This window comes from Geotrypetes seraphini, chromosome 3 (genome assembly GCF_902459505.1).
Source record: "Geotrypetes seraphini chromosome 3, aGeoSer1.1, whole genome shotgun sequence".
In the NCBI taxonomy this organism is placed as follows: Eukaryota; Metazoa; Chordata; class Amphibia; order Gymnophiona; family Dermophiidae; genus Geotrypetes; species Geotrypetes seraphini.
Genome location: NC_047086.1, coordinates 78051692 through 78068645, shown reverse-complemented (window position 1 = coordinate 78068645; position 16954 = coordinate 78051692). Strand labels below are relative to the sequence as shown.

General features: G+C 42.6%; 1 protein-coding gene across 2 annotated transcripts in view; it reads right to left on the bottom strand.

The window, feature by feature from the left end:
- Positions 1–398: 398 nt before the first annotated feature.
- Positions 399–16954, bottom strand: part of ACP1 (acid phosphatase 1) — a 55158-nt gene continuing 38602 nt past the window's right edge. For both annotated transcript variants that reach the window (XM_033937560.1, XM_033937559.1), the window contains exons 4-6: positions 13057–13118; positions 851–956; positions 399–734 (exon numbers count right to left, since the gene is read on the bottom strand). In XM_033937560.1, the coding sequence (XP_033793451.1) occupies positions 657–734; positions 851–956; positions 13057–13118 (246 nt within the window). In that variant the 3' untranslated portion in view covers positions 399–656. The remainder of the gene's footprint in view (positions 735–850; positions 957–13056; positions 13119–16954) is intronic.

The window sequence follows — 16954 nt, the reverse complement described above, 5'->3', positions numbered from 1 at the left end:
GTGTGTGTTTTCTCACCACTGATTGTTGTTTGGATTGTCATTAATGTGTGGCCATAAAAAAAAACAACAACAAATCAGTGCATGAGCACTTACCGACAGCTTAAGGGCTCACCCACTAATCAGTAAGCAAGTGGTTATCTTGCTGTGCTGATTAGCGCAGAAAACACCTCCTCCGTGGAAATGTTAATAAAAAAAAAATTAGCACACACATTGTGCACACAGATTAGAAACTTACCACAGGACATCCTGACCATGCCCTGCAGTAAACCATTTTAAGCAGTGGTAAGAATGCACTAGTGCTTATCACAGTTTAGGAAAAGGATCTCTATATGCCCAAATAAAAATGTTTATTATTTTGTGCAAGCTACCATTTTAAAATAATGAAGAAAAATGAAACATACAATTTAAAACATTTATTCTACTTATTTCTAATCATTCAAAATACTTCTGTATTACATCAGTGTCTCAGCAAAAGACTAAATTCATGAAGTCTGTTCTTTTGTAAGTATTTCCACATTTGGATATAACCAAAATATTCCTATTGTTTGAGAAGCTGAAATTTTACTCCAGTAGTTTAGATAGAGCACATACAGCATATGGTTTTTGAAGGAGCAAGTTAATGATTACTCATTTCTAGAGGTAAAATTGGTGTGTGGTTAAGAGCACTTCTCCAGAAAGGATTTACAGCATCTAACACACTGCTGATAGACTGTCTCAAAATCCTCTTCATTCCCCTGAAAACAATGAAAAAAAGGCAACACCAGATTTAAAATTTGTAATACATTTTTGAAATACTTTGTTCCTATATGCACTCTTCTTAAAATCATCTCAGGATTTTGATGATACTTACATAATATGGATCTTCAATAATGAGTAGTTTTTGTGGATCATAAGTCCCTAAAAGTTCAATTTTTGCTTTGCAGTTCTTAATTTGCCCACTCTTTCTTTTTAGATCTCTGAAAATAAAAAGGTAAATTCAAATTTGTATTTTAGAAATCAACCATACAGACATACACAGCATTTTTAATCCATTCTTTTAATAACAGACTGCAATCAAGTCTAGAAGCTGCATCTATGATCTCTGTATCCCCGCAAAAATAGTATCCCCGCCCTCCCTTCGGTATGTAATTTTCAGTTTTGGAGGGAAGAGAAAGGAAGCCGGCAAGTACAGTGGTACCGTTAGAGACTCAAATATGTCTAGATCCCCATTTTTCCCCAACCATTCAGAGGTCGAGCAGGGAGGGGTCGAGCAGGGAGCACGAACAGCTCAGTCCTGTCGGGTGCGCTGCGAGATCGGAGGCAGCAGCCCAGCACGGGGCAGGAATGCCAAAAGATCGCTCCTGTCCGCTGGACCACTAGGGATTAAAACCGGCATAAAAGGTATGGGCGGGGGTTTAAAAAAATTGTTAGCTGGCTGGGACAGGAGACGAGAGGGTTCCCTCCTGTCCTGGCTTACCAGAGGCCTACATCAAGTCCAGGAGGACTTGATGACCTGAATATAGGACGAGACCCCCATTTTGGGCAATTTTTTTGGCACAAAAATCTCATCCTATATTTGAGTATATATGGTATATGTTTCCAGATGTCTCAAAATGGACCCAAGCTAGAAGGAAGGAATTTATTTCTTACCGCAATCAAGTTACTTCTTTAGGTGTTGTATACCAATTAAGATTTCTATGTAAATGTTTTGTTTCTTGTCAAGATAATAGATATATTTTTTTGATCCTGCACATTTGCGTTTTTTTTCTAGAGGGTAAGGGGATCTCATGACAGCTCAGGAAGAACCAGTCAAATATTGAAAATTGCTGGATTTCTGCTCTATTTCTTTATTACATGTAATTTCCTTTCCCTAGGATTTTTCTTTCTTGTCCTTCAATTGAGGAATGCAATAATAATATATTTTCCTATTATTATTTTTGTATTATCCAATGGAAGTTGGCTGTAAACTTTGTTGTATTTCCTATCAAAGAATGTTCTTTGAATGTTAATAAGAAAATAAATTTAAAAAAAAGGTGTGTATATTAAACTCCCACTGTCCCTCTTTTAGTCTAGGAAGAAGGTTCTCATCCTTGTCTTCAGGATACATTCAGCCAGTCAGGTTTTCAGGACATCCAAAATTACTGCACACAATAGAGGTATTTACATGCAGATTTATCTCATACATATATATTATGAATATCCAGAAAACCAAAGACTGGGATGAGAGTACCTGCTCTTGAAATATCTTCTCCATACCATTTTGTCACCTTCTCTGAACAATTTCTAGTCTTATGCCCTTAGTGAGATATGGCCTTCACAACCTCTTGTACAGAGATCTATCTTCAAACTATGTTCCGTTGCATTTAGGCATCATTTTATAGAATACTGAAAAAGATGGAATATTTGCATTTACATGCATATGTCAGTATTTTAGTCATTTACACTTGTTCTTGGTACCTACATGTTGGCATGTTCCTTACAGAATTATCACCATCAAAGTTTTATTTTCTTTATATATACCCTTCAGTGTTCTCCCCAGAAATTTTTTCCAGCCAGGTGGCCTGAAAAAGTAGCCGGGTGGGGCGGGATGGGGAAATTTGGTGGTGGGGAAAATGAACCCCCTCTTTTACTAAGGTGTGCTAACATTTTTAGCATGCGTAAACTCCCGCGCTACGCGGGAAAACTAACGCCAGCTCAATGCTGACATTAGCGTCTAGCGTGCGTGGTAATTCTGCGCGTGCTAAAACCATTTTCGCAACTTAGTAAAAGGAGCCCTAAACGTGTACTATTTTTATTAGTTAATTATTATTATTTTCCAATGCTCAATATGACTTCCTTTTTTAAGGTTTGACACTTGTGCCAGAATATATTTACTAAATTTAAGAAGCATCCAATGCTAGAAGGGAATAATTAGATATTTGCCCTCTTTCAAATGGTATAGAGGTTTAAAAAAGGGAAAGGCATTAATGAAGTCATTAGGTTCAATCTAGCCATTTATTTCTGCATGAATTTAAACAACTAAAAAAAAAGATAAATGTAGCTCATCCAGTCATACAAGAATGGCTCTACAGCAGGAGTGCCCACACTTTTTGGGCTTGCGAGCTACTTTTAAAATGACCAAGTCAAAATGATCTACCAACAATAAAATTTTTAAAAACACAAAACATTTTCTCTGCGTACAGTGTGCTAATTATCATTTATATTCCACAGGTTTTCAAAGAGCTAAAGGCAGATGACCTCAGGAACAACTATACAAAAATAGACAAATAAACCCCCTCCTTTTTTACTAAACCACAATAGCGGTTTTTAGCACAGGGAGATGCGCTGAATGCCCTGCACTGCTCTCGATGCTCATAGGCTCCCTGCACTAAAAAACGCTATTGCGGTTTAGTAAAAGGGGGCCATAGTGCAAAATATAGACAGCAGATATAAATTCTCAAAACAGGCACATTTTGATCACTAAATTGAAAATAAAATCATTTTTCCTACCTTTTTGTCTGGTGATGTCATGAGTCTCTGGTTGCACTTCCTTCTTCTGACTGTAAATCCAATATTTATTTCTTTCTGCCACTTCCCTTTTCTTTCTGTCTCTCTTTCTTTCTCTCTCCCCTCTGACTGCCTGTTTCTCTCTCCCCCTGCCTCCTCTTTATTTCTGCCTTTCTTTCTCTCTCTCTCTCTCTCCCCCTGCCTGTCTTTCTTTCTCTCTCCCCCTGCCCCCCCCCCAAGCCATCGCACCGATTTCTCCACTTCCCCGATTTTTTCCCTACCCTCTAAGCCACCACGCTGATTTCTCCCTGCTGCTTCCCTGAGCTAGGCCAGGCACGTACAAGCGCTGGACTCACAAGACTTCACCTCTGACGTCAATTCTAATGTCGGAGAGGAAGTTCCAGGCCAGCCCAGGCAGCGATTGGCTGGCCCAGAACTACCTCTCCGATGTCAGAATTGACGTCGGAGGTGAAGTCTTGTGAGCCTGGCACTTGTACGTGCCTGACCTGGCTCAGGGAGGTAGGAAGAAAAAGATTGCAAAGGCAACACAATCGACTCACATTGCCTTTGCGATCTACTGGTCAATTGCGATCGACCATTTGGGCACCCCTGCTGTTATGGTATCCTGTCCTGACCTGAGGAGAGGGGTTTAGTCCCAAAACAACTGTCTTATTTCAATTTCCTATTTATAAACTTTAATTAATACAGTTACAATACTACTTGATTCTACGTAAAGCAACAACAACAAAAAAATTTTCTACCTTTTGTTGTTTCTGCTTTAATCATCTTCTCTTCGCTCTCTTCTTTCTATTCAGCGTTTGTCCTCGCTCCCTTCCATACAACATCTGTCCTCTCTTTGCCCCTTCCACCCAGCCTCTGCCCTCTCTCTCTCTACCCCTTCCATCTACTGTCCACCCTCTCTCTGCCCCTTGTATCCACTGTCCACCCTCTCTGCCCTTTCCATCCAGTGTCCGCCCTTTTTCTGTTCCATATGGCATCTTCCCTCTTTCTATGTCCCTTCAATAAACTGTATATCCTGTGCCCTTTCTTTCCTTTGTACATAATTCATTTCAGCTTCACCCCCCTCCCCTATGCTCTGGCATTTCTCTTTTCTCCTTTCCTTCCTACTCCACCCCATGGTCTGGCATCTCTATCTCCTTCCCTTCTCTCCCCCATGCCCTGACATCTCCCTCCTCCCCCTTCCCCCATATGCGCTGACATCTCAACACCCTCCATGGTCTGGTAGCTCCTTTCCTTTCCCTCCCTCCCATGGTCTTGGCGTTTCTTGCCTCTCCTCTCCCTTGGTCTTCCTTTTCCCCTCTCTCTCCTCAATTGGGTGCTGCTGCAGCAGCACTTCTCATCCCCCTCCCACTCCTCAATTGGGTGCTGCTGTAGCACTTCTCTTCCCCTCTCCCCTCCCCAATTGGGTGCTGCTGCAGCACTTTTCTTCCCTATCCCCCCTCCCCAATTAGGTGCAGCAGCAGCTTTTCTCTTCCCCCCCATTGGGTGCACCAGCTTTTCTCTTCCCCCTCCCCCCCAAAAAATGTTGCAGCAGCAACATTTCTCTTCCCTTCCCCCCCAAATGAGTGCAGCAGAATATTTCTCTTCCCCCTCCCCTCCCCTATTCGGTGCAGCAGCAGCATTTCTCTTCCCATCCCTCCTAGCTCACAAACCCGTTGGTAGAGTTGCTAGGCAAGTTGTAAGCTTCCCTCCATCACTGACCTATCTTTCATAGGTCAGCAATGGAGGGAAGCTTACAACTTGCTGCTTTTACTTGCTTCAGGCCTTCCTCGTTGCCAGGTCCTGCCTATTTTCTGTTTCCGCGAAGCAGGACCTGGCAGCGAGGAAGGCCCGAAGAAAGTAAAAGCAGTAAGTTGTAAGCTTCCCTCCGGGGTTCTATCTTGCCGGCTTCCCTTCTCTTCTCACCGAAACCAGAAGTTGCGTCCCGTGGGGGGGAGGGAAGAGAAGGGAAGCCATCACGCACACGTTAGAGCCCTGGAGGGAAGCTTACAACTTACTGCTTTTACTTGCTTCGGGCCTTCCTCGCTGCAGGATCCTGCCTTCGCGGAAACAGAAAGTAGGCAGGACCCGGCAACGAGGAAGGCCCGAAGCAAGTAAAAGCATGCTGGCAAAAAATAAAAATAAAAAAGGCAGGCGTAAACAAAATTTTCGGCGGAGAGTCAGCCTGGGAAGGAGCATCGGCGGCAGCAGAAGGATTCGCGGGTGGTCATCTAAATTAGCTGGGCGGTGCGCCAGGCTAAAAGGCCCTGGGGAGAACACTGCCCTTGAGTTTGTCAGTTTATTTTGAGACAATGACATCCCGCACCACCAGGCAAGTATCTCTCTCTCTCTACCACACCCCTTCCCTGTGGCACAGCATCTTTTTTATTCTCCATGGGTTAAATGTCTCTCCCCCCCCCCCTCAGCCCATTCACCTCTCTTCCCCACATCCAGTCTCTCTCTCATTCCCTTTCTCAACCCCTTCCAATCTTTCCACTTCCTCTCTTTCCCAAGTCCAGCACCTCTCTCATGTTCCTGGGCAAGAGTGTGTGTGTGCGCGTGCGGGGGGAGGGGGCTGTAGTACAGATTAGAGAGTTGCGCGGGGACAGAAATCCCACCCATCCCCGCCCGGATCCTCTCCGTCCCCACCCATTCCCGTCAGGATCCTCTCCGTCCCCACCCGTCCCCGCAAGGAATTAACTCCATCCCTGCCCGTCCCCATAAAAAGCAGCAATTACTTCTGACAGGATCATCAATTCCACAGTTTCTTTTGTGTTTGCGCTGCTGTTTTCCTTGTGGAATCTCTTTGGTGGAACATTTTTTTTGTTTTCTGTTCAGGTAATTAACTTATAAACCCGCTCTTTTACTAAGGCTCACGTGTCCATTATATTATATGGACGAACCCTGCTTCCAAAGCCTTCCATCCCCGTGGGAGTCCCATTGGCTAGAGGGGGTTCCCTATGGGAGTCCCGTGGGTTAGGGGAGGATTCCCGCAGGACCCCCGCGGAACCCGCGGGATTCCCACAATCCCCGTTCCCATGCAGACCTCTAGTACAGATGCCAAAGCCACAGCAGCTGGGGAAGAGAAGAGGGTGTAGCCCAGCACAACAGGTAACAAGCCTGCATAGTGGCTTTTTGACACCTTCCAAGGGTTATCATGCCTTCAGGATGCACCAGCCCTAATGTGTGTCTTCTATTGGCAGAAAAGAGAGGATAGGAGGCGTTGTCTGAAAGGGAGCAATTACTCTATCAGCTATATGTTAGCCTATCGGTGTTTCTGATGCTGAAACTAGAACAGCTTTTTACCTACAGAAATGCTATGAACTTTTTTTTTTAAAGAGGGAATTATTTCTCTGAAACCCCCAGTCCAATGAGGCTCATTTTCAAACTTGTTTCAACAATTCTTTGGACCTGTCCTGTTCCATATTTAGAGGGGGGGTCATTTTTTCCTGCGACAGACATTCTCAACTCCTTACGTATAATTTCTTTCCAACATTCTGCTGGGTTGCAAACAATAAGAGGGGACATTAGAACATACAAGAAAGGGCTACCTTTATAAATACCCTATGGGAGCTCTGACTCCAACTAGTCCATTTCTAGAATCTGCCCACAGAAGTATAAAGTGGGTGAATAGAATTGGCCCCTTAATACAAGCTATCTCCTGTACAATTTATTTAATAGGAATACACTTTTGAATAAGACTGAACTACAACACTAATGGGGACTCGTGGGATTGGATTTAAGATCCATGGTTCAGTATATCATCCCTATTGCACTGAAATGGAGAATTTAGTTTTAATGCCATCATCAACAGGTGCTAGCTTATTGCATGAATTGTTGTCACTATGCACTCATGCTTTATGCTCATCTTACAAAAACCTTTTGTGATCCTATCACCACAGTGAGATTGACTTGAGAAATATTATATTCAGTTGTTAATTTTCCTTGTTACAAAATGGTCTAACTTCAGACATTTGGAAATATTCTTTTTTTGCCCTTTTGAAAAAAACCAAACATAGAAATAGACGGCAGATAAGGGCCACGGCCCATCCAGTCTGCCCACCCTAATGACCCTCCCCTACCTTTGCCCTATGAATAGATCCCATGTGTCGATCCCATTTGGCCTTAAAATCAGGCACGCTGCTGGCCTCAATCACCTGCAGTGGAAGACTATTCCAGCGATCAACCACCCTTTCAGTGAAAAAGAATTTCCTGGTGTCACCTCGTAGTTTCCCATCCCTGATTTTCCACGGATGCCCTCTTGTTGCCGTGGGACCCTTGAAAAAGAAGATATCTTCCTCCGCCTCGATGCGGCCCGTGAGATACTTGAACGTCTCGATCATGTCCCCCCTCTCTCTGTGCTCCTCGAGCGAGTATAGCTGTAATTTGTCTAGCTGTTCTTCGTACGTGAGATCCTTGAGTCCTGAGACCATCCGGGTGGCCATTCTCAGAACCGATTCCAGTTTCAGAACATCCTTGCAATAATGCGGCCTCCAAAATTGCACACAGTATTCCAGGCGGGGCCTTACCATGGATCTATACAATGGCATAATGACTTCCGGCTTATGGCTGACGAAACCCCTGCGTATGCAATCTATGATTTGTCTTGCCTTGGATGAAGCATGCTCCACTTGATTGGCAGCCTTCATGTCCTCACTGACGATAACCCCTAAGTCTCATTCTGCTACCATTCTTGTTAGGATCTTGCCATTAAGGGTATAAGTCTTGCATGGATTATAGCTGCCCAGGTGCATAACTTTGCATTTTTTGGCATTGAAGCTGAGTTGCCAGTTCCTAGACCAGCGCTCTAGTAGGAGAAGGTCGTGCATCATGTTGTCATGCATTGAATCTTCGTCCGTTGTGCATTTGCCCACTACATTACTTAATTTGGCGTCATCGGCGAATAATGTTATTTTACCTCGAAGCCCTTCTGCCAAGTCTCTTATAAAGATGTTGAATAGGATCGGGCTCAAGACCGAGCCCTGTGGCACTCCACTGATCACCTCCGTCATTTTGGAGGGGGTGCCGTTCACCACTACCCTTTGAAGCCTACCTCCAAGCCAGTTCCCAACCCATTTCGTCAATGTGTCACCTAATCCTATAAAAACCTAGAAAATTGGTTTTTTTTCATATAAGTATTTCCAGCCTGACTTAAACAAGGCATCAGGTGATATTCAGAAACACTGTTAGGTATTTGATTATGATATGTTCATCAGATTTTCTATTCTACCTTTAACTATTCAGTTCAAGGTCGAATTACATTACAAGAGGCTAGGTCAGTTACCCAGGAAGTTACAGTCGACAGTTTAACACGGACATTCAATAGGGTTGCTAGTACAGGTAGATCAGTACAACTATTAATACAGTTAGGTCATGGTTATAAGTATCATTTTGTACATCACTTGTAATGTGCTTTCAGGTATATCAAGATTAAGTATTAAAACACAATTTTACAGGAAGCTACTATGGCTGTCACAAATTCAAAGGTTACATAGTAACATAGTAACATAGTAGATGACGGCAGATAAAGACCCGAATGGTCCATCCAGTCTGCCCAACCTGATTCAATTTAAATTTTTTTTATTTTTTTTTATTTTATTTTTTTTCTTCTTAGCTATTTCTGGGCGAGAATCCAAAGCTTTACCCGGTACTATGCTTGGGTTCCAACTGCCGAAATCTCTGTTAAGACTTACTCCAGCCCATCTACACCCTCCCAGCCATTGAAGCCCTCCCCTGCCCATCCTCCACCAAACGGCCATACACAGACACAGACCGTACAAGTCTGCCCAGTAACTGGCCTAGTTCAATATTTAATATTATTTTCTGATTCTAAATCTTCTGTGTTCATCCCACGCTTCTTTGAACTCAGTCACAGTTTTACTCTCCACCACCTCTCTCGGGAGCGCATTCCAGGCATCCACCACCCTCTCCGTAAAGTAGAATTTCCTAACATTGCCCCTGAATCTACCACCCCTCAACCTCAAATTATGTCCTCTGGTTTTACCATTTTCCTTTCTCTGGAAAAGATTTTGTTCTACATTAATACCCTTTAAGTATTTGAACGTCTGAATCATATCTCCCCTGTCTCTCCTTTCCTATAGGGTATACATATTCAGGGCTTCCAGTCTCTCCTCATACGTCTTCTGGCGCAAGTCTCCTATCATTTTCGTCGCCCTCCTCTGGACCGCCTCAAGTCTTCTTACGTCTTTCGCCAGATACGGTCTCCAAAACTGAACACAATACTCCAAGTGGGGCCTCACCAATGACCTGTACAGGGGCATCAACACCTTCTTCCTTCTAATGACTACGCCTCTCTTTATACAGCCCAGAATCCTTCTGGCAGCAGCCACTGCCTTGTCACACTGTTTTTTTGCCTTTAGATCTTCGGACACTATCACCCCAAGGTCCCTCTCCCCATCCGTGCATATCAGCTTCTCTCCTCCCAGCATATACGGTTCCTTCCTATTATTAATCCCCAAATGCATTACTCTGCATTTCTTTGCATTGAATTTTAGTTACCAGGCATTAGACCATTCCTCTAACTTTTGCAGATCCTTTTTCATATTTTCCACTCCCTCTTCGGTGTCTACTCTGTTACAAATCTTGGTATCATCTGCAAAAAGGCACACTTTTCCTTCTAACCCTTCAGCAATGTCACTTACATACATATTGAACAGGATTGGCCCCAGCACCGAACCCTGAGGGACTCCACTAGTCACCTTTCCTTCCTTCGAGCGACTTCCATTAACCACCACCCTCTGGCGTCTGTCCGACAGCCAGTTTCTGACCCAGTTCACCACTTTGGGTCCTAACTTCAGCCCTTCAAGTTTGTTCAACAGCCTCCTATGAGGAACTGTATCAAAGGCTTTGCTGAAATCCAAGTAAATTACATCTAGCATATGTCCTCGATCCAGCTCTCTGGTCACCCAATCAAAAAATTCAATCAGGTTCGTTTGGCACGATTTACCTTTTGTAAAGCCATGTTGCCTCGGATCCTGTAACCCATTAGATTCAAGGAAATACACTATCCTTTCTTTCAGCAATACTTCCATTATTTTTTCAACAACTGAAGTGAGGCTCACCGGCCTGTAGTTTCCTGCTTCATCCCTGTGACCACTTTTATGAATAGGGACCACATCCGCTCTCCTCCAATCCCCAGGAATCACTCCCGTCTCCAGAGATTTGTTGAACAAGTCTTTAATAGGACTCGCCAGAACCTCTCTGAGCTCCCTTAGTATCCTGGGATGGATCCCGTCTGGTCCCATCGCTTTGTCCACCTTCAGTTTTTCAAGTTGCTCATAAACACCCTCCTCCGTGAACGGCGCAGAATCTACTCCATTTTCTCGTGTAACTTTGCCAGACAATCTCGGTCCTTCTCCAGGATTTTCTTCTGTGAACACAGAACAGAAGTATTTGTTTAGCACATTTGCTTTCTCCTCATCACTCTCCACATATTTGTTCCCAGCATCTTTTAGCCTAGCAATTCCATTTTTTATCTTCCTCCTTTCACTAATATATCTGAAAAAATTTTTATCTCCCTTTTTTACATTTTTAGCCATTTGTTCTTCCGCCTATGCCTTCGCCAAACGTATCTCTCTCTTGGCTTCTTTCAGTTTCACCCTGTAGTCCTTTCTGCTCTCCTCTTCTTGGGTTTTTTTATATTTCATGAACGCCAACTCTTTCGCCTTTATTTTCTCAGCCACTAGGTTGGAGAACCATATCGGCTTCCTTTTTCTCTTGTTTTTATTGATTTTCTTCACATAAAGGTCCGTAGCCATTTTTATCGCTCCTTTCAGCTTAGACCACTGTCTTTCCACTTCTCTTATGTCCTCCCATCCTAACAGCTCTTTCTTCAGGTACTTTCCCATTGCATTAAAGTCCGTACGTTTGAAATCTAGGACTTTAAGTATCGTGCGGCCGCTCTCCACTTTAGCCGTTATATCAAACCAAACCGTTTGATGATCACTACTACCCAGGTGAGCACCCACTCGAACATTAGAGATACTCTCTCCATTTGTGAGGACCAGATCCAATATCGCTTTTTCCCTTGTGGGTTCCGTCACCATCTGTCTGAGCAGAGCCTCTTGAAAGGCATCCACAATCTCCCTACTTCTTTCCGATTCCGCAGACGGAACATTCCAGTCCACATCCGGCAGGTTGAAATCTCCCAACAGCAGAACCTCTTCTTTCCTTCCAAACTTTTGGATATCCACAATCAGATCCTTATCAATTTGCTGCGATTGAGTCGGAAGTCTGTAGACTACACCCACGTAGATAGAAGTTCCATCTTCTCTTTTCAGAGCAATCCATATCGCTTCTTCCTCTCCCCAGGTCCCTTGCATTTCGGTCGCTTGGATATTGATCTTTACATAGAGAGCTACTCCTCCACCTTTATGACCATCTCTGTCCTTCCTAAAAAGATTATATCCCGGTATGTTTGCATCCCATCCATGTGATTCACTGAACCATGTCTCTGTGATAGCAACAATATCTAGATCTGCCTCTAATATCAGGGCTTGCAAATCATGAACTTTGTTGCTTAGACTGCGAGCATTTGTGGTCATCGCTTTCCAGCTATTTTTCAGCGATAATCTCCTTTTTCGTATGGATTTTTGTGTCGTTTCACTTTCCGTTGCAATACTAAGAAATGAATTGCTGATATTGCTTATGTTGCAGCCTTTACTACTATCACATCTTTTCTTTTGCCGGGGGTGGTCTCTATAATTGTCCTTCGTACATACACCACCCCCACCTTCTAGTTTAAATGCCTAGAAAAATATTGTCTAAATTTCTCTGCAAGGTTTCTTTTTCCTGCTGTAGTAATATGTAGCCCATCAGTGCAATATAGCTTCTTGTCCTTCCATGTATTACACACATACACACTCACATGTTATATATAATATATATATATTCCAAAGAGCAAGCAATATAAAATGCTTAATCATAGTTCTTCATCCAAATTTTTCATACTTAAGCATAGCAAACATAGCCATTCCTTGCTTTCCTCAACTTCTTGGCTAATAATGAAAAATAACTACCACCACACATTCCTTCCTGATGACTGCCGCTATGCAATGAGGCAATGCAGAAACAAGAAAACTTTTGAAGAGTTGATGTCCAAGATCAAGGCTTTATTTGAACAAATACATAATCCACATAAAAATGTCTAGGGCCTAAACCACTGGAAACATGTGGACCCAACATAGTCTGTGTTTCGACACTATTGTCTTCTTTAGGGGTCCTTGCACAGGAGTTTTTGTTTTTATTATTTAATCCACACACCTGCTTAAAGGACCTATAGGGACCCCTGAAGAAGACAATAGTGTCGAAACACAGACCATGTTGGGTCCACATGTTACCAGTGGTTCAGGCCCTAGACATTTTTATGTGGATTATCTATTTGTTCAAATAAAGCCTTGATCTTGGACATCAATTGTCCACAAGTTTTCTTGTTTCTGGTTGTGACCCCTTTTGTGGAAAGATCAGGGTTAACTTTCTTGTTGTACCGAGAGAACAGGACTTTGCATCAACAAAAAAATTCCAATATCTGACTAAAGATCAAACAAAAATTGTGAATTATATATTACTTACCTTAGATTACTTTCATCCATGCATAATATATAATCATAAGTAAAGAAATCATCTTTGGTAACCTATCAATAAAAACACATTTAAAATTACAATTATGTCATTTTCTGCTCTATATTAAATAAAGTGCTTTAACACTTAATAGAATAGATATGCACACTATATATTATAAGATGGCAATCTATAATAAAAATTATCTAAATATTGCACTTCATTTAAAGTATTCTTTCATTAATATGTTGCTATTTTGTCTTGAAAAATACATCCAGTTCTTCTTGTTGGACCATAATATTCTTGTAAAGCAGATAAGCCAACATAAGTTACTCCTAGATCCAAAGCAACCTATGCTCTTGAAACACAAACATATGCACTAGACTGTGCATATGCATAGATCTGGAAAAAACAAACTAACCTATCAAAGGCTTCATTACCTACAGGAGTCCATCCACGCATGATCATCTTTCCCACACAAATGCTTCTCATTCAGAACTTAATACCCTATTTCTTTTTTTTAAAATTTTTATTGAATATAATAAAAGAAATACAAAACAGCAAAATTAAATATCACCTCTAACATAAATGCAAATACAGCATAAATACCATACAATTGTCTTCCAACCAATGGTGCACAAAATGCATCTACCAACCCAATAGCAAGAAACCCGATACCCACTCTTGAACAGCACCCAATGCCCAACCCTCAATACCCATGAACAGAAACACATCAAAAGGCAACTCCCTGTTATTTCTTCATTTAATTCTCTTAGCAGATGTTAAGTGAACACAAAAGAATAACTACACTAAATGAAACTATAATTGTCTCTACCATTTATAATCCTCCCATAAGACAGAGAAGGGAGGTCACATGATGTAGCCGACCTGAGAGGATGGCCTAAGACTTAGCTCTGAGCCTCTCATCACATATCTGTAATTATTGTCTTTAATATTTGGATTTCTTTGGGGTCTGCTTGAACTTTCTGAATAGTCTTTACCTGAAGGTGTTCTTGCCAGTGTTTAGCAAACAGCTTATGCCCAGTAAGGGAACAAAAACTGTATGAGACCTTTCACATACCAGGCAGGCAAAGATGGTATCGGGGTCCAGCAGCTCAATGGTAACACTGCATGAGACAGCTGTGTAGGAACTTAAAAAACATTGGTCAGCGGTGATGGAAGATACATGCAGCTATTCAAGAAATTAAAGATGGATTGGACTCTCAAGTCCAAAGTATATCACAGGTGGAGAAGCGCATGGTTCAGCAAGAGGCCCAGACTAGGGATCTTGATGTCAAAGTGTGGGAACAGGAATGCCACAATACTCAGCTGCAAGATCATGCGGAAGACCTGGAGAACCGTAGACAACATAATAACATTCAGATTGTGGGTCTGCTGGAGTCCTTGAAGAAAAATATTCTGAGACTGGCTTGAGGGCTAGTTATTCACAACAATCTGATTAAAATTGTGCATTATATGTAAAGCAATATGTAATACTAAAATATCTGTAACCCACCTAGAACTCTATCTTAGGATGATTTGGTGTGAAAGAAGACGGTAAAATAACACAACTTTAACTTTGGAAAAAGGCCCCTAAAGTTATAAAATTGAGCGGGCACAGAGGGTAGACCCACACAAGCCCGAGTACTTCAGACCTCAACCGGCTTTTCCTATGAGAACTTGAAGATCTCATCGTTTCAGGATTTTTCAGCCTTGGTAGCTACAAGGTGCAAACTTATGGCACCATATTGTTCAAATTTGTACATGGCAGGATTTAAAGTATCCACATCACCCCCGCCTATGTAGACTCTCACTGGCTTCCGATAAAAGCAAGAACTCAATTCAAATTCTATTGTCTACTATTTAAAGTAACCCATGGAACTGCCCCCTGTTACCTAAACAACCGCCTATACCGCTACCACTCATCCAGATCAAGGAGAACTCAAAACCTATTCACCTTCCCCCCTCATAATGGTACCCGACGTAACAAACTATACGACAGCCTTCTAGCGACACAGGCAGCGAAAATTGACCCCACCATCACCAAACTAATGATCAACACATCAGACATCCAAGTGTTTCGAAAAGAAATCAAAACATTTCTATTCAAAAAACACGTCCCTACTAACTAATCAAGCTCTCCCTCTCTTGAATAACACATTAGTCAACTCTAGAACCTTTCCTTCCAAAAATATTCTTATTCCTAAATAAGCATCTACCTCACTATCCAACAAACTTCTTACGTCATTGTTAGGTAACTTCTCGTCTGTAACCCGTATATACTGATATTCTCCACTGTACCATGTTATCACTTGATTCTCTGCTATGTAATTCTAATAATTGAATCCTCTACCACACCATGTAAAGTACATGAATCACTGTTATGTAATTCTCTAGATCAGTGTTCTTCAACCTTTTTACACCTATGGACCGGCGGAAATAAAATAATTATTTCGTGGACCGGCAAACTAATAAGACTGAAATTTTAAAAAACCCTACTGCCGCCCCATCCCCGCGAGCTCGGTCCCGTTAACCATCTGATCCCATCCGCACAAGCCTCAAATAGTTATGATTTTATATTGAACATATTTTATTAAAGTATAAAAAGAAACAATATTCTGTACAATTGTCATTTTATAAATATAAATAATACAGGGCAAGGATCAACAAAACCCCCGTCTCCCCTCCCCTTCACATATATCCCCTCTACTATCAAGAAAACTGAATAAGCCAAATTATTACAGAATGCTACACAAATATCATGCTAACAGAATACCACAGTCACACATGGCAGGAATGGTGTTAGGGGAGTGGAACTAGGGCAACTGCCTCCTGGTCAGAGAGAGCCCTAAGCCAGCTGGAAGCTAAAGACGCACTGCCTAGGCTTTGCACTCCCCAGTTATGTCTAACATCAGCTCTAGCAGGATACATATTTTAAATCTGATATATTCTAATCACAAGATAGAAGTAAAATTATTTTTTTCTACCTTTTGTCGTCTCTGGTTTCTCCTTTCATCTTCTTTTCACTCTCTTCCATCCAGCGTCTGCCCTCTGTCTCTTCAATCCAGCATCTGCCTCTTCCATCCACTGTCTGCCCTCTACCCCTCCCCCTTCCATATGGTATCTGCTTTCTTTCTATGTCCCTCTCTCCTACACCAGATCTCGCATCTTTGTCCCTCTTTCCTTATTTTTCATCTGACCCCCCTTCCCAGCATCAATCTCTCTCTACCTTGTCATTTTTCTGTCTCTCCCCTTTCCCTCATCTGATCTCTCCATTCCATCCTGACTCCTTCCCTTCCTCTAATCTCCCTGCCAGCTGTTTCCTTCCAATGTTCCTCCTCCCCTGTCAAGCAGTACCTTCTCCCTTTCTTCCTTCCCTTATCCAACGGTAATTCTCATCCCTTCCCCTTCTCCCCTGTCAGCAGTAGCCCCTTCCCCTCCCTTGTCCAGGAGTACCCCTTCTCCCTTTCCTCCTCCTCTTATCCAACAGTAATTCTCATCCCTTCCCCTTCTCCCCTGTCAGCAGTAGCCCCTTTCCCTCCCTTGTCCAGGAGTACCCCTTTTCCCTTTCCTCCTCCTCTTATCCAACAGTAACTCTCGTCCCTTCCCTTTCCCTTCTCCCCTGTCTGCAGTAGTCCTTTCCCTTCCCTCCTTCCCTCTCCAGCAAATGTTTCCTTTATGTAGGCTAGTGGCAGCTCTGTGTGCTTTTAACTTCGGCACACAGCTGCCCCTAAGCAGTATTTTAGCCGCGGTTTCATGAGGCAGCCTCGGGGCCTTTGGTAGGCCGGCCCGCTTTGATGATGCGATGTGGGACGGCCTATCAAAGGCCCCGAGGCTGCCTCATGAAACCGCGGCTAAAATACTGCTTAGGGGCAGCTGTGTGCCGAAGTTAAAAGCACACAAAGCTGCC